General features: G+C 33.1%; 3 protein-coding genes across 7 annotated transcripts; 1 reads left to right on the top strand and 2 right to left on the bottom strand.

Annotated features, from left to right (window-relative positions):
* Positions 1–342: 342 nt before the first annotated feature.
* LOC114176694 (uncharacterized) lies at positions 343–5,473 on the top strand. Of its 4 annotated transcripts, none has more exons than XR_003603039.2 (14): positions 343–624; positions 945–1,078; positions 1,784–2,067; positions 2,461–2,534; positions 2,769–2,928; positions 3,038–3,062; positions 3,156–3,245; positions 3,399–3,570; positions 3,644–3,717; positions 4,157–4,226; positions 4,384–4,455; positions 4,521–4,667; positions 4,770–4,843; positions 4,982–5,181. XR_003603039.2 is itself a non-coding variant. In XM_028061811.2 (14 exons), exons 3-14 carry the CDS (start codon positions 1,875–1,877, stop codon positions 5,265–5,267), a joined length of 1,431 nt encoding a protein of 476 aa, XP_027917612.1. In that variant the 5' UTR covers positions 346–624; positions 945–1,078; positions 1,784–1,874; the 3' UTR covers positions 5,268–5,473. The 4 variants fall into 4 exon arrangements, 3 of the variants coding, with proteins under 3 accessions (XP_027917612.1, XP_027917613.1, XP_027917614.1); XM_028061811.2 differs by having other exon boundaries at positions 346–624; positions 4,531–4,667; positions 4,770–4,847; positions 4,982–5,473; XM_028061813.2 differs by having other exon boundaries at positions 351–624; positions 4,531–4,667; positions 4,982–5,473.
* Positions 5,474–6,841: 1,368 nt separating this feature from the next.
* LOC114178460 (uncharacterized) lies at positions 6,842–14,222 on the bottom strand. Its single transcript, XM_028064380.2, has 15 exons — positions 13,961–14,222; positions 13,403–13,509; positions 12,227–12,288; positions 11,743–11,830; positions 11,584–11,645; positions 11,420–11,513; positions 10,266–10,694; positions 9,533–9,848; positions 9,203–9,453; positions 8,950–9,114; positions 8,451–8,555; positions 8,261–8,344; positions 7,764–7,926; positions 7,625–7,670; positions 6,842–7,341 (listed from the first exon to the last, which is right to left on the bottom strand). Exons 2-15 carry the CDS (start codon positions 13,499–13,501, stop codon positions 7,203–7,205), a joined length of 2,103 nt encoding a protein of 700 aa, XP_027920181.1. The 5' UTR covers positions 13,502–13,509; positions 13,961–14,222; the 3' UTR covers positions 6,842–7,202.
* Positions 14,223–17,027: 2,805 nt separating this feature from the next.
* LOC114178874 (uncharacterized) lies at positions 17,028–23,791 on the bottom strand. 2 transcript variants are annotated; one of them, XM_028065001.2, is made up of 15 exons: positions 23,503–23,791; positions 22,953–23,059; positions 21,827–21,888; positions 21,302–21,389; positions 21,142–21,203; positions 20,978–21,071; positions 20,128–20,550; positions 19,406–19,721; positions 19,099–19,325; positions 18,846–19,010; positions 18,634–18,738; positions 18,447–18,530; positions 17,917–18,082; positions 17,783–17,828; positions 17,028–17,478 (listed from the first exon to the last, which is right to left on the bottom strand). In XM_028065001.2, exons 2-15 carry the CDS (start codon positions 23,049–23,051, stop codon positions 17,397–17,399), a joined length of 2,019 nt encoding a protein of 672 aa, XP_027920802.1. In that variant the 5' UTR covers positions 23,052–23,059; positions 23,503–23,791; the 3' UTR covers positions 17,028–17,396. The 2 variants fall into 2 exon arrangements, with proteins under 2 accessions (XP_027920802.1, XP_027920804.1); XM_028065003.2 differs by having other exon boundaries at positions 19,099–19,322; positions 23,503–23,789.
* Between the last annotated feature and the right edge of the window lie 3,199 nt (positions 23,792–26,990).

The following is a 26,990-nucleotide window of genomic DNA, read 5'->3' as shown; positions in this document are numbered from 1 at the left end:
TTAAGCCCTTGTGTAAATTTTTCTTGTTTATTTAAAATATTAAGCACTTTTTATATTCACTAAACTTTATAATTTACATTATTCTCGTTTTAAAATTATTTACTCAACCAATAGTCAACACACATAATATTATTTTGTTCATCTGATATACCGAACCTATTTCAAGATTGGGTTTCGAGAAATGCGTTTGGTGATGTAATATTAAATTATAAGTTTAGAAGAGTGAGTTAGAAATATATAGTAAAAAATAAAATGAATCCTTGAAAGGAACACCAACCTGTAATCCGTTGAAGAAGGAAAGAGAAGGCTTAACGGCGGGAAAAAAAGGTAAAAGCTGCGAAAAGCAAACAAAAACTACCAAACCAAAAGCAAACTCTCTCATCTCTTCTTTAAACAATTTTTAATTTAATAACCAAAAGAAGAACAACAAGAAAAGCAAACCAAACCAAAGCAAGCGCTCTATAATCCCTTTCTCATTTTTCGTTTTCTTCTTTAATTCTCTCTCAAAAGAGAGAAACCAGAAACTAAAACAGAAATAGCGAATGAAACCGAGATTCTACAACAAAGAGTGTTTCAGTGTTCGCTTTTAACTAGATCTGCGTCCTCTTCGTTCTTTCCTCTCAGGTAACTCGCATTTCTTCTTTTCTTTAATTCTTCGCTTTTGCATTAAACGATTCCGCTTTCTCAGTTCGAGTTGTAACTTGAAAGTCTTCAGTTACTTCTTTCAGGACGCGCGATAGTTTATTGTATTTGTATTCTAATGTGAATGTTGCCTCTCAAGAATAAAAAACACTGTTTCTCGCTCTGTTTTTGCTACTTTTTCTGGCTGTGTTTTTGCTAGATCACATTTATGTCATGATGTCCATTTTCTTCGATCTTATGTCTCTTCCCGTGTGGGATATGGGGAATGCTAATGCGTGATCGATGGTTTTGGTGTTTGTTAGTCGAGAAAATTAGGAACGAGATTGAGCAAAGTTTAGACGCTTACTTCGAGGTAAAGGAAAAAAAAGAATCACTGCAGTGCACTCAACTGCTTCAAATAATTGGAAGAAAAAAATTTCTAGCGCTGATAATTGAGGTTCCTTCCTTCTTCTTTTATTTTTATTTATTTATTTATTTTTTATTTTTCATCCTGACATTTTTTAAAGATTTTAAATACTTACTGTGTTTTCTCAGAACTTCCAGTGTTTTTTTCTTTCTTTTTTTGGCGTGTTTTAATATGTATTTTTGTTTTTTTAGAGAATATTCTTATAATGCCGTTTTATGCGTTTCGACTTGTAAATTCACGGTTGATGTGTTTCTACGCAATAGCATCCTCTTCACGTTCATGATTTATGCAATTCCTTGTAATTATTGTAATTAAGAACTTGAAATTAAATCGGGCCATAAATTCAGTGTGGGAGCATGAGTACGATTTTCAGGGTGGAGAGAGTTATCACTACGGTTGTTCACTTTATTATTGATTATTGATAGCTAGAAAGAGGCGAGGAATTATAGTGAAAGACATTTGAGGTACGATTCGGAGTTAGAATTTATTTTACGAGGATCGGTTGGTAATTGTTGGCTGAAAAATGGAATGACAGGAAGGACAATTGAAATGAAATGACTATCACTGTTGACTACCAAAGAGAAAAAAACAAAACCATAAGTTAAATTTGACCCAGAAAGCTGCCCAAACCTCCCCGCAAGATTTAAGTTCTTCTATTATTTCATTTAAGGATTAGTTAAAATAGTAATGGAGCTACAATGACGAAGATGAGTCTTTTTCTGAAAAATAATGCAGTACAGGGAATGGAGTAGAAGATGATAAAGGAATGAGTCCCATTTCTTCTGTGTCCCATTCATGTTCTGCTTAGCAATTTTGTGTAGAAGAGATGGAAGCTGGGGAAAGCAACAGTGGTAACGAGAGGCGTATCATATCCAAGGATTCTTCGTGGTTCAGTCAATTCAGAAATGCATCCAACCCATGGATGGCAAGATATGCCTATGCGTTGATTTTTCTTCTGTCAAATCTTCTAGCATGGGCTGCCCGGGACTATGGTCGTGGTGCTTTAACAGAAATGAAGAGTAAGATTTCTTAAATCCTCAAACTGATCAATTTTTACATCCCACCGCCGTAACATTTAGTTTTCTAATGCTTCTTTCAGATCTAGCGCCTATGCTTAAAATTTCTATTTATTTTTTATAAATTGATTGTTTTCTTCTTTCTAATGCCTATTGGTTCCCTGAAGATTCACTATATTAACCTTCAAATCTGACATATTGTCTGAATGCATACATTATTTTATAACGATCAATGAGATGAGATGAAAAAATATTCAGTAATGCACAATGTACTTTGGAATATATTCAATATACAACTTTTTATGATCAAAAAGTGGAATAAGCATTTAAAGCCGTTTACGTTTAAGCAATACTATTTTGATGTGATGCTTAAAATCTAATATATTGAACCTACAGGATTAAAAGGATGCAACGGTGGAAAAGACTGTTTGGATGCTGAAGGTGTTTTACGAGTGAGTTTAGGTTGCTTTGTATCCTTCCCAATTATACATATGAAAATTGTTGGTAAAGGCTTTGAGTAAGGTTTGTAGAAAGGAAATCAGTAATAATTTGATTAATCAATGATTTATGTTTGTTTATGGTAGGTGGAAAAAGTAAATTAGAAAATGATGAATCGACAAAGAGTTATGTCATAACTATGTAACTTTATCTTAGGCCAATGGAATAGTCCAATACTATTTAAAATGAACCTTAACCGAGTTCAGATATTTTTTATGATAATGTTTTTTTCAACTGCTCGCACGTCTAAACTGAACGATGTGAGAGATACATGGCACTCTGGATGGTGGTCAGTCAAGATTGCTCTCTGGGTCGTCATCACTATCATCCCATTTTTACTCCCTTCTGAATTTATACAAATTTACGGTTAGTAAGTTGTATTTGCATCAAGCCTCTTACAATTAATTCATTATCTGAAATATGAAAACGTAGTTATTATAAGCTTGTCATTCCTCTGATACAATTCTTTTGGCAGGGGAGGTGGCTCACTTTGGTGCAGGGTACATTTTTAACCTCTTACAAATAATTTAGTCTTGCCATTTTTCCTAAAGTCATCTATGAATATTCAAAATATTGCTGTATTCCTTTTTCAGGGTTTTCCTTCTTATCCAACTAATAAGCATTATCAGCTTCATTACATGGCTGAATGATTGCTGTGAGTCAGAAAAATTTGCAGCAAGATGGTAAGATTTTATCAGTTAAAGAACCAACAGAAACGCATGCATCCTGAACACGAACAATAGGCTTGAGAAAATTGTATCCGTTTAAGTTTTATTTAAGATAATATGAGGGATACGATTTAATATTTATGTGCTTAATCATGAACTATCATGCAGCCGAATTCATGTGATGTTGTTTGCGACGACTGCATATGTTGTCTGTTTGGTGGGGATCATTTTGATGTACATTTGGTATGCACCAAAGCCATCTTGCCTCCTCAACATTTTCTTCATTAGTTGGACCTTAGTACTTCTCCAACTTATGACAAGTGTGTCTCTGCACCCAAAAGTAAGATTTTCCGAGCTCAATTCTCTTCATCATGCAAGATATGATGTGGATTTTCTAACTATATCTGCAATAGGTTGATGCTGGCATTTTAACTCCAGGGCTTATGGGACTTTATGTTGTCTTCCTCTGTTGGTGCGCCATTAGAAGGCAAGCCTACCAATCTTTGCTTGATAATTTTGGATTAGTATCGATGGTGCTGTCCAAAGCATTTAGTCTCTATTGTTTAGTAGTGTTATCTACCAAAGAAGGCATGCAAGTAACACGATTCGTAAAATAAAACGTCTAATATCCAAGTCTTTTTTTAATTTTTATTCATTTAAGCTTATGTAATCCAGAAAATGATATTTTAACAAGTAAATTTTGACAATTTTCTCTTACAACTTAAGATATCATCTTCTAAGTGGCTTCCTATTTTTTTATTCTTTCATTTTATTATATTTTAAAACCACTTAAAAGGACATCATCTCAGGTTGTAAGAGAAAATTGTCAAAATTTAGTTGTTAAAATATCATTTTCCTATGCAATCCCTCTAACTTCCTGTTTTTATTTCTACTGGCTTTGAGCTTTAGCATATTTTTGAATGCAGTGAACCTGCAGGAGGAAGCTGCATCAGGAAGTCTGACTCTGCCACAAAAACAGACTGGCTAAGCATCATTGTAATATGTTTCTACTTCTATTATGTTTTTTGGAGAGTAATATATAACTATTCTTGCTTCATTGAAATTTGAAGAGTCAAATAAATTAGAATATCTCTTTAAATCTATAACCCCGATTACTTATTATGGGTTGGTTGACCTATGTCATTGTCCACAGAGCTTTGTTGTTGCAGTACTAGCAATCGTTATTGCGACATTTTCAACAGGCATAGACTCCAAATGCTTCCAGGTTAATTACAAACTTTTAGTTTACCTTGATTTTTTAACATTATGTTCTCAATGCATATCTGATAGATCCCTGCAGCTCAAGAAGGACAATACACCAGCAGCAGAGGATGATGTACCTTATGGCTATGGCTTCTTCCATTTTGTTTTTGCCACCGGAGCAATGTATTTTGCTATGCTATTGATTGGGTGGAATAGTCATCACTCTATGAGAAAGTATGGGTCTCCTCTTCTCCAGTAGTTGTTCCATATTATTTCACCTTGCATCATACATGTTATAGCAATTTCAAAAGATGTAATACCTTTATTGTTGTGCAGATGGACAATTGATGTGGGTTGGACCAGCACCTGGGTAAAAATAGTAAATGAATGGTTGGCAGTCTGCGTATACTGTAAGTAAGCTTCAAGATCTGAATTTTATCTAAACATAATAGAAGTCTCAAACTCATAAACATTGTGTTATCAATAACTCTTTCGTATTATTCTCGAACAATTGATCCTCAATGAAAAATACTTGTGTCTTTTGACAGTGTGGATGCTGATAGCCCCAATCGTATGGAATATCAGACATATTGGTTCTACTTGAAAACGTCAGAAACAAACCATTATAGTTTTGATATTTTTTTTCTTCTAGAATTAAGATCTTCGGATAGTTCCATATCTCAGATGTACATGCAGTGGAGTCCTCCAGCTTTCAGATTGGAAAAAGAACCGCAATTCCAAAACCAAGGAAATTCTCTGGCAGAAACCATTCTTTTTGAGTGGGCATTATACAGAAGCAATGGATCTGCCACCAATGCACATATGCTGCTTTGATTTCTTCAATATATTCCAAGGTATGGGATTGAAATCACCACTCCCAATTTTCTGTTTCGCTTGGTGCACATCAATCAAAGCCTGACACGTGGATTAAAATTTTTAAATATTTTTTATTATTTTTTGTCTTACACCCTGTAACTGTAGCAGTTACTCTTCTACCTTAAGTAATATTCTTCGATTAATCAAACATATTTCCCTCACAATCAGTAATCAACTGACAATTTATTACTTCTTTCCAATATCATTAACAAATATGAAAAACCTACAATTTTGTTATTATGATGTAATAAAATTCGCTAAAAATTGAAGAAACAAATATTGGTAGTAGAAATTAAAAAGAAAAAAAATCAGTAGCCAAAAATTGACATGTAGGGAACTTCAAATACATTTTATCTAAAATTATTAATTTGACTGGGTAGATTAAGATTCAAATTAAATTAAGTAATAATATTTTAAAGAAATAAAAAGTTGTCATTCATAAAAAAAACAATTTGGAAGGGCATATTAAGATTAAAATTTAAATTTAAATAAGCACTAATATTTTTAAGGAAAAAAATATAAAAAAAAAAATTCAATGAAAATTTTAAGTAGAGCTTATATTAAAGTGTTTGTATTTGTGATTGGATTAGACCCGTGTAACAACATTAAAACACAACATTATAACCACAGATAAAAACAGAAATGGTGTTTTTGAACTCCTGTCACATTCCTATAATTTCGACCCGTTATACAAATCCTATAAAAAATAATCGATATATTCATATCATAATATCACATTTATTCAAAAATATATTCTAAATTAAATAATTTTTAATAATTCAAAATATATTTCTAAACTAAAAATTCTGAAACATGAATTCATAATTTAAAATATAGTTTGAATCTTGGATTTTGTCATCTATAATATAATTTTAGATTACAAAATACAAGACATAAAATTAAATACTGAAATCCAAAATCATATTTTATATTACATAATTTATAACTATTGTCTTAATTACCCAACTTAGAATCATATTTTAAGTTATTTACATAATTCAAATTGCGTAATTTAAAAATGTTCTTAATTACGTAATCTAAGATACAATTTTAAAAAGATTGTTCCAAACTACCTAATCTATCAAAACAACAATTATAAACTTCTAAAAACAACTAATCACTGTATTACTGAATGAACTATTATGGAACTTATTCCAAAACGCAACCAGAAGATTTTCGACATATTTAAAAAAAGTTTTATTTAATATGCAAAAGTATTGTAGTAAATGCATTGAAGAAAGTATAAGACTGGAAGAAGAAAATACCTACTCAAAAGGACCCAAAAGATGGTGTGTTGTCGATCCCACCCAATTGAATTTTCATGTTTCGGCTTGACGAGAGTTGAAAAATGTTATTTCCCATTCATTTTAAGTCACTTTTTATACATAGACCAGTTCACTAAATAAGTGCCTTTATCAAGTATAAAATTTAAGATTATGTACTGCAGCGATAATGTAATACTTAAGCAACATAATGTAAAAGAAAAAAATCAACCACAATCACGTATAAAAAATTCAATAAACGGAGAGGAATAGAACTAAAATTTGAAAATTATTTAACAGGGAGATTGATTTCACGTACCTCAACGAATAGAACGACCTTACAAAAATTATGTGATTACAAAATAATACAAGAAAATATGAAAAATAATATTAGGAGCACCTTTATCTCCAGAGGCAGTCCTTGCCTTCATCATTCCTGTAACAAAAAACAAATTTACAAGGCCAAGTGCAAATATTTTAATTTGAACCACGGGCATGTGGCGACCGACCATAAATCTCTCCATGCGTTTCGTTTTGATCGACAAACGATAGAAACTTCAACTATATTTGTACAGGGTGCAACACATTGATGCATGACTAAAAAAGAGTGCAAGAAGACAAAAACTTGAGATCATCCGAAAGGGTTTCCTCCTGCCTGGAAGTTATTTGGGGTAACAGCAGCTGACAACCTACTACCACTCAGCTGCTGATCTGAATTTGAGAAGCCAAAAGCAGTTCCCTCAGCAGTAAAATTCCCAAATCCTTGATGCCTACATATTCAGTTATAAATCTTAAGTGGAAAGGAAAGTAATGGCACAGCCGATAAACTGTCTCTTGACTAGATTACTTCACAAATAACATTAAACTCAGTTCTCAGTATTCACACCAATACTTGTAGCAGCACACTCAAGACACCATAGCTAACTTAATTTTTCCAACATGGAACATTTTACGAATTATTTGACCCAAAAAATATTTCGAAGAGAAAAGAAATGACTACCGCACCCCATGCAAAACAGTAAATATTCAAAAGACTAAAGAACAATTAGTTACCTTTGCATTGGCATGTTAGAGGCCATTTGTTGTCCCATGTATGCCCCTGAGATTTTAACATGGTTAAGGTAAGGATACAGATAAAGAGCCAATTGCCCTGGGATAAAGTAGCTGATTGAGGAAATAGTAATAGAATTACCTGGTCCCATTGCGGGTGCAAGGGTTTGTGCTTGAGGAGGCGGCACTGATACATATGACGATGAGGGCGGATTCCAGGCAAGAGATGGATTACCCATGTTTGAAGAGTGCATTGTAGCTGAAGGTATCGGCAGAGCACCTTGCAGAGATGACATGGATGGAAACTGCAACCAAGGAACACCAGTCTTACAGCATCAACCCAAATGAGCAATTAATTGGTGACTTAGCGTAATAGAAAGTCAGCATATCAAATTTCAATTTTCCAGTATTTCCAAAGCCAGGTGATTAGAGAAAAATATAGTAAATGAATTCATGAGCACCTCAAATAGATGCAGACTAAAGTAATGTAAAGATGAAAATATACATTGAGTTAATAGCTCAACAATGGATAAATCCAACTCACTTACAATACTCTCGTATGTTCTACAGAAAATAGGATAAATAGTGTATACTGTATTACTAGGAATTTTCACTAGTATATCAATGAAAGTCACATACTGTTGGGGCTTGAACTGGAGTAGGTTCGTTATGGACATCAAATGGATTTTTTGATTTTGATGCTTGTGGAAAACTTGGAATGGGCTGTAACAGAAGGAAGAAATTTATGAGATATGATCATACCATAGTACTAGCCAGTACAAACAGTTTAAGGTAAAGTTGCAACTCATAAATTGGATAGTAATAGTACCACCGCATTATTGTATGGAATTGAAATACCCATGCTAGGTGGTAGACCCATTTGCCAACCTGGGACTGGAGCAGGGAAGGATGAATATTTAACTGTGAATAGATCCTGCAGAAATCACGACTCCCCTAAGGTAAATAATATACACACAAAATAGTATGCATGGCATAGATGTGTAGATAACTAAGGAAAGAAATCACAATTATTAATTTGATCTATAGAAATCAATCAAAAATTCAAAATCATATAAATTCTATTTGGTGTAATTAGGATCTGATTTCATTTCATTCTGCTTTTAGATTAGATACCTTTATAGGAAAGAATCCTTCCTGATATTCAATGAGATTTTTCTCAGACATTTAGGCAGATCCTTCCTTATTTTTCAGGCCTAGATTAGTGTACAGAACTAAATTCCTCTTCCTATTTATTATTCCTCTTTGTATCAATTTCATTACTCACTTTTCCGCAAGATTCATGGAGTAAAATATGAAGTGAAGAATACCTCCGGAAGTTCACTTCTTCCACTTGGCTTCATATCTACTGTAGACGATTGTAAAACAACACTGGATTTAGCTTCATTGGCAGACTTTGGGACAAGGTGCGACGCATGGGGCATTGATGTGTTTGGATGCCCTTGTACTGATGGTACCGAGGGTATAGTCCAGGGCTGCAAGAAGTTTCTCGAACAAGATGAACAAATACCACATCTGAATTAATAGACAGAATATTTGAGACAATTACACAATAAGACAAACCTGATTATTCAAAGCTCCACCGACTGGTGGTGTAGCTTGTTGAATAGAAGGCTGACTAGCAGCTGCGGCAAACAAAGGTTGCTGTTGCTGATACTGCAAACTAGACCACTGTCCAGCATTATTCAGAATTGATGCTGTCATCAATCCGGAAGATGTTACAGAAGCATCACTGGGTGGGAATGTTGAGAAGCTGCTAGCAAATGTACCTCCAACAGCAGTAGCAGATGATAGAGTTGATCCCGTCACAGGTCCTGCAGAGAAAAGAGGAGTCACTGAATAACAATTTTGTCATTAACCTCCTAGGAATAGGCATTGCAACATGAGGATCACCTTGGGCTTGGGAAACTTGAGAAGGTAAAGATACTGGTCCTGTCAATTGAGTAAGCATAGATTCAAGTGGATTAACGTTTGAAGGACCATGCGGTGTTTTTGCCTCAGGAGCAAAATCAAAAGATGCCCAATTGTTATTATTAGAATTAGCAGGCATCCCAAGTTCAGCCACAGCAGTCTGATGGGCTTGAGGAATTGCTGGAGCAGCAGATGGTTCAGGATCATCATCAAAATCAATAAGGCTCTTCAGAGTCTCAGGCTTAACTTCTACTGGGGTTCCATGGCTGGATGCTAAGCTACTGGAAGATGCAGTTCTCTGTAATTACAATAGTCAATTATGATAATATTTTTTCCATAGAAAACCAATTTTGGGACACTTACAAGGTAAAAGGGGGAGAGGACAGGGGGAGATCAGCCCAGAAGATTCATAGTAAAAGAAGTAAATACTGAACCACATCACATAAATTGATAAGAGAAACAATAAATGAATATGTTGATGTTCATGCTTATTGTCACTTCCATTTCTTTTGATGCTTACAGAACATTGTTCATTTTACAAGAAGATATTGATCTAAATCAAATTCAATTCCATCATTTTATTATATTTACCTACCTCATTAAAACCCTCTAAGGAACACCGTCTACTAACTATTTATTGTAAATGCCCCAATTAACTACCCTAACTCTAAACACCTATGGTTGAAGCAGATGGAACACCGTCAATAATACCTACCTGCGTGAGTGTTGAGCCGTTAGCAGCCAGACCCTTGTTTGTTTTGGGCGGTTCACTTATTCGAAGAGGTACTACATTTTCTCCCAAGATCTCTCTAACAGGTCGGACAATGGGTGGGCTGGAAGAACCTGAATCCTTGGTTCGATCAGGAGAATGGCCCTCCCACTTATGATTTCCATCGGATATTTTATTATCTTCATATTTCCGTCCATCTCCAAATCTTTCTTCTCGACGCCAATCATTGATTATAGGAGGACGACCAGGACTTATCTTGTAATCACCACCATATTGCCTATTTTCTTGATCATATCCCGGACTTCTTCCACCAGGACTAGACCTGTCACTGTAACGATCCTCGTAAGGAGGGCTTTTAGGTCCTCCTTGATACGTCTCTGTCCTCTTGTTTTCATAGGAATCATCCTTGTCACCCTGTATAACAATGTACTAGTTAAATCAATTAAGCAAAGATGCATACCCAACATGGCAGACTAGACTATCCAAACAACATGCGTCTGAATGTGTCAGATTCAAAAAAAGAAATTTTCAGCTCCGATATGGCTACAAAGCAGCACTGGACTAGTCATCATTATTACTAAAAACAGGTGCTACCTATCATAAACATCGCAGCAAATTTTAAAAGAGAGAGAGAAGATAGCTGCCTTTTTTTATCTATAATAAACATTCACGTTGTCCAATCCTCTAAAAATATAAGAACTTTAAAAAAGGGATTTATTTTTATTCAAACATCTCCTTTCGCTTTTGTTTTGTCAACTTGCAATTTTTATTTTGAAAACAGATACCAATTACAAATAAATTGTGTGTTTTTTTTCTATATTTTTGTGTTTTTGCTTGTTTCTTTATTCAAAAAAGGGATTTTTTTTTGTGCAATTCATTAGTTTAATAACCAAGTTCATAAATCTATGAACCCCTAAAAGAATATTCAATAATTTTTATCTTATTTTTAATCAAGAATTTCGTTGTTTTTGTCAGTGCTCTGGTTTTCAGTTCTCTGTGTTTATATATTGTTTCCTACTACTTCTAAAATTCTTATTGAACTTGAGTCATGTATCAATGTCTCATGGGTTAAAATTGAATTCGGGATAGACTATCCTGTATCTGCTTAAAATGGTAAATCCAAAGAAAAACTTTGGTACCTTGGCTCTTGGAGGTTTATCATTGGTCCTTTCACCACTGAATCTTCTATCCACATAAACATGCTTGATGAAATCCCGGAGCCTGTCAACATTGCTGGCACCAGAATGCAAGTCAGAATAATGCAGTCTGCAATTAACAAAAGAGCTAACAAGAACATGCTTACCTGCTATCAGGCAAAGAATGACGTTGTGGATCCCATTCTTTAAAATAGATTTCTTTTGCACGCTGCAAATATTAGATATAATGAAAAACAACCTAAGAAATCTGATCATGACAGGCTCAAGATATCTCGAGCAAGCTTCAGCGCACAAAAAGTTCATACCTGATTTCCACCTTCCTGAAGTGCACTAACTTCTAGTGCAGTAAATTTGGCCATTGAAATTGATTTTACCCGATGTGTAAATTCTCGGCTAGAAATTAAAACAAAAAGCAGTTGAGAAGAAAGGAAACTGAACCAACATTGTCCTATCTCTGCTACGGCAGAATATTTAAACAAATTACAATTTGTATCAATCTGCCAAACAAAAAACAGACTTTTGTAGGTGTATAATTTATGAACTACAATCCATCAAAAACAGCATTACAGCAACACACAAAGAGAACAAGAAAAATTAATCAAGTATATATACAGACATTCCAGCTTCATTGCTAGTGGGGTGTAGAAAAGATCACGAGGAAAACATATAGAAAGCCTGTAAACTAAAGGCACATGGAAAACTTGAGTCCATCAAAGAGTATCTATTAAACAATCCTCAAAGCCAAATCATTATGATATCATTGAAATCAGAAAGGTTGTAAGTACTTACTGTATTCCGCTACAGTTAATGCATACAAACGTCCAGAAATTTGTGCACACATATTGTGGTCCCTAACAATGGAGAAAGAAAAAAGGTATCAATGAAACCACCTTTTCTCAAACATTAACATCAAATTCAACAATTTTCAAGAAAGGTCCAGAAGAATGCAATCAGAACAACAATATAAAAGTTGATAGAGATAACTGTCTCATATATCAAGGTCTAAAAACGATAGCCCAACAAAAACATTCTATCTATCTTATAATCAGATTTATCACCATTTGAGATTCCTTTTTTGCTTAGAATCCAGAGATTATTGATAGGTACGCATACGCTATCATCCACGACAACTTTAATGGGTAACAGCCATGACCTTAGATAAAATCTGGTCGCATCTACTGTTTCCCCACAACATCTTTATAATAATTATAGACTCATTTTACAAAATCTTGTCTATAGTAAAAAATAATGAAGGCATACTGCAGAACAAGCTTGTAGATAATTTGGAAGTTTCTTGATTAATAATAAAAATCCAAAAATGAAAATATTATTACTGAATAAAGCCTCACTTCAAAAGATTACAATATCTAACTCTAATACAATTTTCAATAATTGCAGTACGACAGTCAAATGAAACACTACTTCATATTGTTGGCATGCCATACACATCATACAATTTGTGCCACCCACTCTAGCATTTTCAAATACAATAAGAAATTGTGTCATGCATGTATCTGCCAACGGTTGGTCAGCAAAAAGCAAAAAGTTTTTTGCTATCATGTTTTCTCCACCATAACTTAAGGTGTGCAATGTTACGCAGACAGTCAAATGAACCTACAACTCATTGCCCAAATGCATTTCCATTTTGTTTCCATTAACTAGCAATCTATTTAAAGTGTCTTTCCCGTGATAACAGAGTTCAGGTGAATCTAAAATCAATGACCTTGGGCCACTCGCCCAATTTCGCTCCGAAATTCTTAGGGGTTTGAAGAGTAAGACAAATCATTACGTCACCATTGAATGTAGATCATATTAATGTCCCTCACCTTAACTATACTTTGAATGTTTTAAATTGCTGTAGTATACATTCCACGACACAAAGTAAGAAAATTCTAGCACAAAGATCACCTAACAATAACTCAATCCGGCAATAATTATCAAGAGAGCGAGGGAAAAAAATCTTACCAAACTGTTACAGTTAATACATCTCCGATTCGGCGTAAGTTTGAGAAGACCTCGAATTATTCGTTCATTTTTCTCATCTTCCTTCAGTCGACTAGCCATCTTCACTTCTGTTGCACACATCACAGCATATACAACATAAACATCAATCCCTCACGAAAATAAACAAAATCCAACTAAACAAATTCAGATTGCTCCAAAAGCCACAAAGCAACAAACTAAAACACTTTTCATGCTTTCATCCAAAATCACGATCATCTGCGTTAGCTCCGCATAACGTCTACAAAGTTCCAGAAAAAAAAAACGACAACTATAATCTAGAACATTCCATTCCTTAGGCAACAATTTTCTCAGCAACAGAACGGCGAAGAGTGCACAGAGGACGCATAAACAAACGATAATGCAAAAACAGTAGATCTGATAGTAGAGGACTAGGCTAGAATAGCAAAGCGTTCAAGTGAGCAACCTTGTGAAGTGAAAACTGTTTGAAAACCCTAAAAGTTGAAGAAAGAGAAACGATGCGGAGAGAAAAAGTAAATGAATGAAATGAGAAGTAGTAACCTGATTTTGCAGCAGAAGAAGAATCAGTTACGAGTATTGAACTTCAGCACCTTACAGCGCTCAAAGGAGAAAGAGAGAGCGAGCGAGCAAGAGAGAGATCTTTCAGAATTGAGAAATCAGTTACAGGTTTGTACAGAGCTGAGAGAGATTTGCGAAACAGCATGAAAAGAGAAGAAGCCGAGAGAACAGAGAGGAAAAAGGAAGAATTGATCGGAAAAAAAGTTTGTTATATTTTTTAAAGTTTATTTTTTATTTTTTAAGACAGCCTCCAGCTGTGTGCGGAGGTTGAATTTATTTTACGGTTTGTTTTTAATTTGTTAGAACAGTCTTCAGCCTGGTCATACTTGGCGACTCTAAATTCCTTTACATGCTTGACCATCACACTCCTCTCGTTTTACAAGTACATATAATATGATTTTTATTTTATTTTTTTAAAAAAGAAAAGAACAAAAACAATGTGTCGTGGATTTAGGAGATTTTCTTTCAACGTCATGTGATACAAACGTTGTTTCGATTGAATACATAGAAATCCTTAATGTTGCTAAATGTGAGTAAAATTGATTTTAAAATTAAGTTATTTTATGCTTGGTATTTTAGTTATAAAGTTATGTTAGACGTCAAACCTAGTATATATTTTTTTATTTAGTGTAAAAATGGTTTAATTCATAATTTAGAAGCAATTTCTTAATAAGAAACTAGATATATGAATATTTATTTAAAAGTAGGTTAATTAGTATCTTTAACGTGAGTCTAAAGATTTTAACAACAAATTGAACAATTATTTTGTCTTGGTGTTTATCAACGAAAATAGGTGAAAATAATTTCAATGCATATAATATTTGTATGTAGTGAACACGTGAAAATGCAACAATTTGCGCTTTTTATAGGCAGGTGTAGATACACACTTAATCTCTTTATGAATGTAGTTAATAGTTATTTTCAAGATTGTAAATTAGTCCTTACATTTGAAAGAGATAGATTGTGGTGATTGATGATGGGAGTAGGTACTCGACTTTATGTGCGAATCCTTATTATTCACTTTTAAAGTATACAAAACATGGTGGTGTATAAATTCTCTTAAAAATAATAATTAAACAATGTAAGATTTTACCTTTTAAAATATGACACAAAACTTACACCATTAAATTGAGTAACACGCAATTGGACTAAAAAAATTTAACTCAGTTTAAGGAATGGCATAACTTAGAGACTGAGATGGGTAAAGAACATTGTTAACTATACATGTGTTAATGTAAAGGAGATAATCTAGAGCATGTCTTGAACAAATCTAAAAGAAATACTGGTAAGTTTCAATGGTGTAGAACCTATAAAAAAATAGTATATAGATAATGATTGTGGATTAAACAGAGTTATCAAAACAGATTCAATTAGTGAAATGGGTCTACTCAAGGAATCTAGAAGTAGATTATATTGAGATCTGAAATAGACAATCTAAACTAAAAATAAAAATAAAAATAAAATGTTTAAGTCGTTAAATTTGTCGCTCTCAGTAACTATCCATCTCCTTCTTCACATTCATATTTCTTCCTAATTGTGATTGAGAGGACTAGTCCAAGTCCTATAAAATTAACATTCTCTTGTACCTCTGAAAGTAAGATTTATTATAGTGCCTTCACAAATAAATTTAGACTGTCAATTATGGTATTTTTTTTTCTTTTCTATTCTATTGGTACAGATTCTTTTGTTGTTGAGAATAATGATGATATAAATATTTTACTATGTCATCTGAAATATTTGCTTATTCAAATATGAGTCTGAAAACAATAAAAGTATCTTTAAATATTAATGATAGGTTTGATAAATCTTTACAAAAATTTGTGTTTCATAATGGATTACTCATTTTATGTTTATTGGCGATGTAAAAAATATAAGACACTAATAATTCTATCTTAGATCTGGTGATAGAATTATTATTAACCAACATATATTCGAATTGTTAAAAACATATGTTTTATCACAATTTTGTCTTTAAAAATTTTATAATTTTGTCCTTAAAAAATCTTTATAAAAATAAATCACAATTTTATTTTTAAAAGATTCTTAGGAAAGTGAAAGGAAAAAATATATTTTAATCTTCTTATATATCCATTTTAATTTTCTAAACTATAGGGTTGCTTTTGTAATAAAAAATGCTTTTCAATCAAGGCTAATTTTAGTAGAAATTGATATAGAACTAAATTGAATCTTGAAAACAGTAGTTGGAAGGAAACGTGCATTGATCTAGGACTATTCGAATTTTCATGATTTGAGTGGATGACTGAAGTTGATCCGGTCTTCTCTTCATTTTAAAACAAATAGTAAAATCCGAACCGAATGAAGACATGATTCAAAAATTAAAATCCTCGAGTGAGTATGTTAAAAGCAAAGGACTAAAGAAATTATTATCAAGAAGCAAGTTAATAACTATCCTTATTGAACAAATTTTAGCTACAACTAGTTGTGATTAAAAATTTATTCTAGACGTCGTTTTGATAGCATTTCGTATAATTATTATACATAACGAATACAAGATTTATAATTAGAACTACAAAGTAATCATTGTTCATGAATTTAAAACACTCCTTCTGGCTATTTTTTACAAGAAGAAAGTTAGATGTTTGACTTGATATTTGTTATAAAAACCAATGTAGAATCTCTCCTGCATTAATACGTTTTCCCTTGTCAGAAAAAAAAAACTTTTAATTCAGTAGTTTTTAATTTCAATCAATAATAAATGAAATACAACTTATATAACTAATTTTCTTAATCTTAATGTATTAGTTAGCTAGCCTTATTAAAAATATCACAATAATTATTATAAAAATCAAATAAAATTATCTGATGTGATCATTTGTAGTAGAATAACATTGTAAAAAATCTATATATTTTCAATTTGTTTTAATTAAAGGGACCCTTTTTTAACTATAGCCGAATTTTATAAAAATCTATAAAATTTGACTTTTATTTCTAATAAATAAAAGTCACATTTACGTATGAAACTGTAGGGATAATGTAAAACCTAAGCAGTATAATGTAAAGGAAAAAATTAACAGCAACCACATAAGAATTTCAATAAACAGATAGGCTTAGAACTCATTTAACAAATTATTTAACAGGGAGATCTCGCGTACCTCAACGAATAGAACGACCTTACAAAAATTATGATACTACCAAATAATACAAGAAAATCTGAAAAATGATATAGCAAGCACTTGTATTTCCACAAAGGTGTGCTTGTATCTTTCCTATAACAATAAACAATGTACAAGGCCCGGTGCAAATTTTTTTTATCTAACCCACGGGCGAAAATGACTAACTTCAATATGCTCGAGTGTTTCCTTTTGACTGACAAACGACAGAAATTTCAACCATGTTTGTACAGGGTGCAACAAGTTCGTGCGTGGCCTAAAGAGTGCCAGCAGACAAAAACTTAAGATCATCCGAAAGGGTTTCCTCCTGCCAGAAAGGTGTTTGCGGTAACAGTTCCCTCAGTCGCCAACCTACCAAATCCTTGATGCCTACATATTCAGTTATAAATCTTAAGGGTAACACCAATAAATTATCCCTTGCACATATTACTTCACAAGTAACAAATGAAACTCAATTCTCAGTAATCACTGCTAACACTTATAGCAGCCCAGTCAAGGAACAGGAGCCTATGAAACATGATGCTATGCTATAGTATGAGTGGCTATTTTTTGTATTCCAACACGGGACATTTTACGAATGATTAGACCAAAAGATTTTTCCATGAGAAAATAACTAACCAACGACAGCACACGCAAAAGGTAAATTTAAAAAGACTAGAGAATAATTAGTTACCTTGGCATTGGCATGTTAGTGACCATTTGTTGTCCCATGTATGCCCCTAAGATTTTAACATTGTTAAGGATACAGATAAAGGGCAAAATTGCCTTACATGGAGTAGCTGATTGCGGAAATAGTAATCGGATTACCTGGTCCCATTACGGGTGCAATAGTTTGTGCTTGAGGAGGCGGCACTAATGCATATGATGATGACGGATTCCAGGCAAGAGATGGATTACCCATATTTGAAGGGTGGATTTTAGCTGAAGGCGTTACACTAGGCAGAGCACCTTGCAGAGATGACATGGAAGGAAACTGCAACCGAGGAACACCAACCAAAATGCATCACCCGCATGAGTAATTAATTATTGAATTGACTCAATGCAATACCAGAGAGAAAGAAAATAAAGACAAGACATTCATATGAGGCACCTCTAAGCGAGATGCAAACTTCAGATAGTAACGTAATTAATGATAAAAAAACATTAGTTAATAACTCAATAGAGGACAAATCCAAACCACGTGAAGTACTCTAGAAGAGTCAATATACCAAATGAACAATGTTAAATATAATTGGTTTAATACAATACTCACATGTGACTTACACAAAATAGGACCAATAGAATATACTGTATCACTGTGAACATTAAGCACTAGTGTATCAACGAAAGTGACATACTGTTGGGACTTGAACTGGAGTAGGTTCGTTACTGGCGTCGAATGGATTTATTGACTTTGATGCTTGTGGAAAACTTGGCATGGGCTGTAACGATGGGAAGAGATTTATGATATATGCGTCATACTATTGTACTAGCCAGGAGAAAAAGTTTAAAATTGACAGTTAATAAATTGAATTTTAACAATACCACTGCATTATTGTATTGAATTGGGATACCCATACTAGGTGGTAGACCGGTTTGCCAACCTGGGACTGGGGCAGGGAAGGATGGATATTTTACCGTGAAGAGATCCTGCACAAATCACAACTATTTCACTAAGATAAACAGTAGATACACAAAATCAACTGCAGAATGTAGATGTTTCATGAAGAAAAAATATGAAGTGAAGAAAAGAATACCTCTGGAAGCTCATTTCTTCCACTTGGTTTCATTTCAACTGCAGAAGGTTGTAAAACAACACTGGACATAGCCTCATTGGCAGGCTTTGGGACAAGGTGTGATGCATGGGGTATTGATGTGCTTGGATGCCCTTGTAGTGACGGTACAGATGGTACGGTCCAGGGCTGCAAGAAATTTCCCAGAAAGGGTAAACAAATACAACATCTGAATTGATAGACATAACATTTGAGACAATTATACAATAAGACGAACCTGATTATTCAAAGCGGCACCAACTGGTGGAGTGGCTTGTAGAATAGAAGGTTGACTTGCAGCAGCAGTGAACAAAGGTTGTTGTTGCTGATACTGCAAACTAGCCCACTGTCCTGCATTATTGAAAGTTGATGTCGCTGTCACTTCAAAAGATGTTACTGAAGCACTAGTAGGTGGGAATGTTGAGAAGCTGCTAGCAGTAAGAGTTGATCCCGTCAAAGGTCCTGCTAGGAAAAAAGAAGAATTGTAGACTGTTAACAATCTTGTCATTTACTTCCCGGGAATAGATGTTGCAACTGGGGATCACCTTGGGCTCGGGAAACCTGAGAAGGTAAAGATACTGGTACTGTCAATTGTGTCAGCACAGATTCAAGTGGATTTACGTTTGAAGGACCCTGAGGTGCATTTGCCTCAGGAGAAAAATCAAAAGAGGCCCAATTATTATCATTGGAATATGCAAGCATCCCAACTTCAGCAACAGTAGTTTGTTGGGCTTGAGTAATTGCTGGAGTAACAGCTGGTTCAGGATCATCATCAAAATCAATAAGGCTCTTAATAGTCTCAGGCTTAACTTCTGTCCGGGTTACATCGCTGGATGCTAAGCTACTGGAAGATGCAGTTCTCTGCAATTACAATAATCAATTATGATAATTTATTTTTGTAGAAAATCAATTTTGGCAAGCTTAAAAGGGGAGATCGTCCCATAAAATTCATAGTAAAAAAATGTAAATATTGAACCACATCACATGCATATATAATAAGAGAACAAAAAAAGAATATGTTCATGTTCATGCTTATTGTCACTTCCATGTTCTCTTGATGCTTAAAGAGCATTGCTCATCTTTTTTTATATAAAAAAAGAGAAAGATATTGACCTAAATCAAATTCCTTTCCATCCTCCTGCTATTTATTTACCTCACAACCCCTCTATCCCCTTCTACTAACTAACTATTATAACCATGCCAACAGTCCTAACTCCCAACACAAACCCTTGGAGCATACAAAGATCATCATTAGCAATAACTTTACCTGTGCAAATGTTGAGCCATTAGCAGCCTGTACACCGTTTGTTTTGGGTGGTTCACTAATTCGAAGAGGTACTACATTTTCTCCCAAGATTTCTCTAACAGGTCGGACCACAGGAGGGCTGGAAGAATCTGGATCCTTGGTATGATCAGGAGAATGGCTTTCCTTATGATTTCCATCAGATATTCTCTGATCATCATATTTTCGTCGATCGCCAAACCTTTCTTCTCGATGCCAGTCGTTTAGTATAGGAGGACGACCAGGACTTATCTTGTAATCACCATATTGCCTATTTTCTTGATCATATCCAGGACTTCTTCCACCAGGACTAGACCTATCACTGTAATGGTCCTCATATGGAGGGCTTTTCGGTCCACCCTGATACATGTCTGTCTTCTTGTTTTCATAGAAATCATCCTTGTCACCCTGTATAACAATGTACTAGTTAAATCAATTAAGTACAGACAGAACATGGAACACTAACAACATGGGTCCATATGTTTCTCATACAAAGAAATTTTCAGACCTAACAGGGCTTCAACACAGCAGTACGAGACCGTTTATCATTATTATTACAAAAGGGTGGAACCAATTTTAACCTTGTAAGCTAATTTAGAGAGAGAGAGAGAGAAAGTAGCAGCGATATTGTCAGATATTGAGCACCCAATTTAACTGACATACATGCGTATGTGTGTGAACATATATACTGTTTCCTACTACTTTTAAAATTTGGTGTTGAATTTATATCATTTATGTGTGTTTCTTATGGCAAATCGAACTCACAAGTCGTGATAAACTATTTTGTATCTACTTAAAATGATAAATCCAAAGAAGAAAACAAATGCTTTAGCACCTTTACTCTTGGAGGTTTATCATTGGTCTTCTCACCACTGAATCTTCTATTGATATAAACATGCTTGATGAAATGCCGGAGCCTATCAACATGGCTGGCACCAGAATGCAAATTAGAATAATGCAGTCTGCAATTACCACAAGAGCTAACAAGCAAATGTTTACCTGCTATCAGGAAAAGAATGACGTCGTGGGTCCCATTCTTTAAAATAAATTTCTTTTGCACGCTGCAAAAATTAGATATAATGGAAAACCACATAACAAATTGTAACATGAGAGACTCAAGATATCAAAAGCAAGTTTTATCACAAAAACACATTCACACCTGATTTCCACCTTCTTGAAGTGCACTAACTTCTTGTGCAGTAAATTTGGCCATTGAAATTGATTTCACCCGATGTGTAAATTCTCGGCTGGAAATTAAAACAAAAGGCATTTGTGAGGAAAGAAAACTGAACTAACATTGTCCTATCTCTTCTACGACAGAATATTTAAACAAATTACAGTTTGGATAAAACTGCCAATGAAAAATCATACTTTTGTAGGTGTACAGTTTACAAAACTACTATCCATCAAAAACAACAATATACAGAAAGAATAAGAACAAACATTATGTATATACAGAGATTTCCAGCTTCATTGTCACTGGAGTAGAAGAAATATCAAGAGGAAAATATATAGAAAGTCAGTAAACAAGAGGCACATGGCAAAACCCAAGTCCATTGTGCAGACCAATACTAGTCATCAGTACTGTGGGTTTGCGAAGCACCTTAAACAATATCTACTTAACAATCTTTAAAGACAACGCATTTTGACAACACTATAAGCAAAAAAGGTTGCAAGTACTTACTGTATTCCGCTACAGTTAGTGCATACAAACGTCCAGAAATTCGTGCACACATATTGTGGTCCCTAACAACGGAGAAAGAAAAAGGGTTCAATGAAACCAACTTTTCTCAAATACTAACATCAAATTCAACGAGATAGGTTCAGAAAAATGCAAGAAAAAAAACACTCTAAAAGTTGGTAGAGATTACTGGCTCTTAATTAAAAATCTAAAAAGACAATTCAGATGCCCAACAAAAGCATCCTATCTTATATCCAAGTTTATCTATTCATCTAAGGCTCCTTTGTTGCACGAAACCAGAGAATATAGATAGGTACTGCATACTGCCATCATCCCAACAATTTTAATGGGCTACAACCATGATCTTAGAATGAAGGCATGCGGCAAAACAAGCTTACAAATATTTGAAAGTTCCTAGATTAATAATTGAAAATCATAAAATGAAAGCAATATTACCCGAATAAAAGCTGACTTTAAACGATTAAAACATCTAAGTCAACTGTTATTTTTAATAATTGACGGTAGAAAGTTAAGAGAAAGACTCATTCGTATTATTGGCATTCCATACACCAGAATAATTTGGGACATCCACTACAGCATTTTTCAAATACAACTAGAAATTGCACGGCATGCATATATCTGCTAACTGTTGTCCAGCAAAAAGAAAAAATATTTTACTCCCATGATTTCTCCAACATATTGTCAAGTGTGCAGTGATTTGCAAACAGTTAAACAAACCAACAATTCCTTACTGCAATGCATTCCTTCTGTCAGACCATTTTGTTTCCATTAACTAGCAATCTATTTAAAATGACTTTCCCGCGATAACAAAGCCCATGTCAACCTAACATTAATGACCTTGGGCCACTCATCCAATTTCAAACGTACCAAAATTACACACAGACATCTTAGGTGTTTGAAGAGTAAGTCATTACTCACATTACATTGAAGGTAAAACGTATCAATGTCCCTCACCTTGACTACAATTTCAATGTTTTAAACTGATGTTGTATACATTCAGTGGTGTACATAGTAGGAAAACTCGCTAGCACAAAGAGCACCTAACAATAACTCAATTCGTAATTTCAGAACAAGTTTAATTATCAAGAGAGGGAGGAAAAAAACCTACCAGACTGTTACAGTTAATACATCTTCGGTTCGGCGTAAGTTTGAGAAGACCTCGAATTATTCGTTCATTTTTCTCATCTTCCTTCGGTCGACTAGCCATCTTCACTTCTGTTGCACACATCAAAGCATATACGACATAAACATCAATTACTCACGAAAATAAACAAAATCCAATTAAGCAAACTCTGCTTGCTCCAAAGGCTACAAAGCAAAACAGACTAAAAACTTTTCATGTTTTCATCCAAAATGACGATCATCCGCGTTAGCTCCGCATAACGCGGCTAGAATGTTCCAGAACTAAAACGAAAACAATAATCAAGAACATTCCGTTCCTTAGGCAACAATTTTCGCAGCAACGGAACGGCGAAGAGTGCAAAGACGACGCAAAAAGAAACGACAATGAGAAAACAGTAGATCTGGTAGTAGAGGACTAGGCTAGAATAGCAAAGCGTTCAAGTGAGCAACCTTGTGAAGTGAAAACTGTTTGAAAACCTGAACAGTTGAAGAAAGAGGAACGCTAACGAGAGAAAAAGGAAATGAGAAGTAGTAACCTGATTTTGCAGCAGAAGAAGAATCAGTTATGAGTCTTCAACTTCAGCACCTTACAGCGCTCAAAGGAGAAAGAGAGAGCGAGCGAGCAAGAGAGAGATCTTTCTGAATTAAGAAATCAGTTACAGGTTTGTACAGAGTCGGGGGAGATTAGCGTAACAGCATGAAAAGAGAAGAAAGGGAGAGGACAGAGAGGAAAGGAAGGATTGATCGGAAAAAAAAAAATATTATATTTCGCAAATTTTTTTAGTACAGCCTCCAGCTGTATACGGAGGATGATTTTATTTTACGGTCTGATTCTAATTTATTAGAACAGTCTCCAGCTTTGGTCGTACATGAGGACTCCAAATTCTATATATAGCATTCTTGACTATTATATTACTCCTTTTTTTTTAAATAGAAAAAACACTAAAAAGGAAAATAAAATAATTAACACAAGTAATATAACACAACGAAAATATGTATAATTTTTTTTCTGGCCTCATCTACAACAAACATTTCATTTGATGGTAAAATTGATTTTGAAAATATGTATATTATGTGTGAATATTTTTGTGGGTGACTGAAAAGGTTCGAAATTATACGAATTATGTGTCTAATTCGTATACATACAGCTTGTGATATTCCTTGTCTAAATTCAACTAAAGTTTTGAAACTTCCTTCCAATCCTCGTCCAGTAAGGGTTTCAGAAAGTTTTAGACCCATGTGTAGTTGATTTTGAAATTCAAGAGAAGGCGTACTCTGAAAAAATCAAATAGCTTGATTGTGAGTTCAACCTTTTAAAATTAGAAAGAAAAGTGTGTTTAGAAGATTTACTTTCTTTTGTGAAAAATATTTTGTTTTGACTTTGAATAAACAAAGTGATGGTGTGCCCAAATTGCTCCTATAGTTGCATCCCAGATTATTTTCTTTTCTGCCTAACAACATATTTTTTGATGGAGACTATTTTTCCCCGAAGATAATTTTACTCCAAACATTAGTTGAATCATAAGTATCGGAGTCTAAATATTTGACATTACTATATATTTAAAACTAACTGATACTTAAATTAAAAATAAATAATGCATAAGTTTATTTCTGCTTTTAATGATTTTATTCTCTGTTTGAAAACATAATTCCTTAATTTTTCTTGTCTGTTATTTCTTGTGAAGCCTCTACCTTCATTTATTTTTCAACTTAGAGATCAAGATAATTAAATGTTATTTTTAAGTAGTTAGGTGTGTCTTATTAAAAAAAATAATAGGAAATCTGGCTTTGGAACATGAAATTGTGCACCATGAGGTAAAATTCAACCCATGGGTAAAATCTGATCTTAAAAATATCAACTTCTGGTATATCAATCTTTTTACCTCGCTAGCTCAAGACTGGTTGAAAGAATTAGGTTCATCACGAAAAAACTTCTTAATTTTACACAGTGAACAGTGACGTGGAAAGTAATATTTTACTGTTACTTTCAAATGTTATAATGAAAGTTTAATTAATGGGATAATAACGACTTTGATACAAGGATGTAAATTTGGTATCACTTTAAAAAAAAAGTGACAAGTATAGCCCAATTTTTTAAAAAGTGATTTAATTAGATCATTTGTAAATATAAATTATTAATGTTATTAATGGTGTGTCGGTCTATAGTTTTTTTACCTTTTAAATTTTTTTAAATTTTTAATATTTATTTACACAGTCAATTATTTGGTGTGAACGCGGTATTTTCAGTATCACATGACAATACAATGTCACGTGTTATTTCAATTTAGTCTTCATATATGTCTTATTGATTCAATCTAGTCCCTCATATATGTCTTATTCATTCAATCTAGTCCCTACTTATATGTTTCTGATTCAATTTTATCCCAAATTTTTTTAATAATTAAAATATATTTTTAATCCATTTTTATAAGATTAAAACTAATTAAATATAAATATTTTACAAAATTAAATATTTATATTTATATAGACAATGTGGTCACTCCATTAATACATATCAATTCATATAAGCAAAACATATCATTTTATATCTAACATATCTTCTTATCACCATATGGATCATAAAACCATTAATTGATCACCCTAATTGACCTATCAACGAAACCACTTTCCTAATAAACCACATCATTCGACTAAGATGACAAAAATACTTGTGCATGCGGATATTTAAGAAAAAAAATTCGAAACGGATAATTGATACCTACATATAACATATATTTTAACAATCATTCATAATTGAATACAGATATCGTACTCATAGGTATCCGTTAACAAAAAAAATTAATCTATATTTTATTAATTTAAATTTAATTAAAATTAAAATTAAATTTATATTTATATTTTATTGGATTAAATTAATTATTATTAAAAATTAAATTTATATTTATTTTATTTTCATTTAAATTTTATTATAAAAATTTATAAGCATGTCTGATGCAACCACTGAAATTATTACTTACCTGATGAACCCATTTCAATAACCATTTTTAGGGAATATCTCTTAAAAGTAAGAAGAAAAAAAAAGTAATTGAAAAGAAACTCAACGAAAAATCAAACAAAAAGAATCGCCGGATTCTTCCATTGTGTTTCCGGGACCATGTGTAATGTTCAATGCATAATATGCTTTCATTTCAGCTTTCTTTTCTCCAGCGATGAACAATAAAACTAAAGGAATTTTAATCAATAATACCATATCCCTCTTCGTCGCATACAAATATTCAAAACAATTATAAGCTTCTTTCCTGTCGTTTACTACAGTACCACTATGGCTGTCCGTACAAAACAACAACGCAACCAAAACTTGCAAACTTTATTTAAGTTATAATTATGCAATATCTTTTACTTCATTTTATTTTAAGTTTTATATTAAAACTTTAATTTGAAAGGGTGTTTAGTCCAAGGAATAGAAAATTATGCATCCTTTCGCATAATTAATTGAAATTCAAAAGATTGTCACATCTTTTCTTTATTATATTACTTATTACTATGAATTATTAATTTTTTGAAATAAATTTTATTATATATAATTAAATTATAACAAATAACTGAAAAATATTAACACATAATATCAAATTCATATATTTAAATACTAATTACTAATTTCGCTTACAAAAATTTAACTTAATGATTTTAATTAACTTTGGTAATTAAAACGTTGTTTATAAAATAATAACGCATTCAAAAACTAATTTACTCTAAGTTAAGTTATTTCAGAAGAACTTTTTGTCATTTTTTAACCCATTAAACTTCTCTAATTTCAACCGTAGTGTATTCTCTAACAGTAATATTTTTTTCAAAACTTCTTCTTTCTTTTAATTTTTTTCTCTATAATGTCACTTCAACTATCAAAACAAATCAATAAATATAATACTTTTTATCCAAATTAAAAGTAAAAATAGTTAATCACACGTACAACGTACAATTTATTGTTTTAAAATGCATTTCAAACTTAGTTTTTTTTTATCTTTTTTCATTATTTAATAACTTATTACCAAATAATAATAAA

The sequence above is a fragment of the Vigna unguiculata genome, chromosome 3, assembly GCF_037176805.1.
Source record: "Vigna unguiculata cultivar grain cowpea cultivar isolate G323 ecotype 2 chromosome 3, ASM3717680v1, whole genome shotgun sequence".
In the NCBI taxonomy this organism is placed as follows: domain Eukaryota; kingdom Viridiplantae; phylum Streptophyta; class Magnoliopsida; order Fabales; family Fabaceae; genus Vigna; species Vigna unguiculata.
The sequence above is the reverse complement of the archived record's forward strand: the minus strand, read 5'-3'. Positions and strand labels throughout refer to the sequence as shown.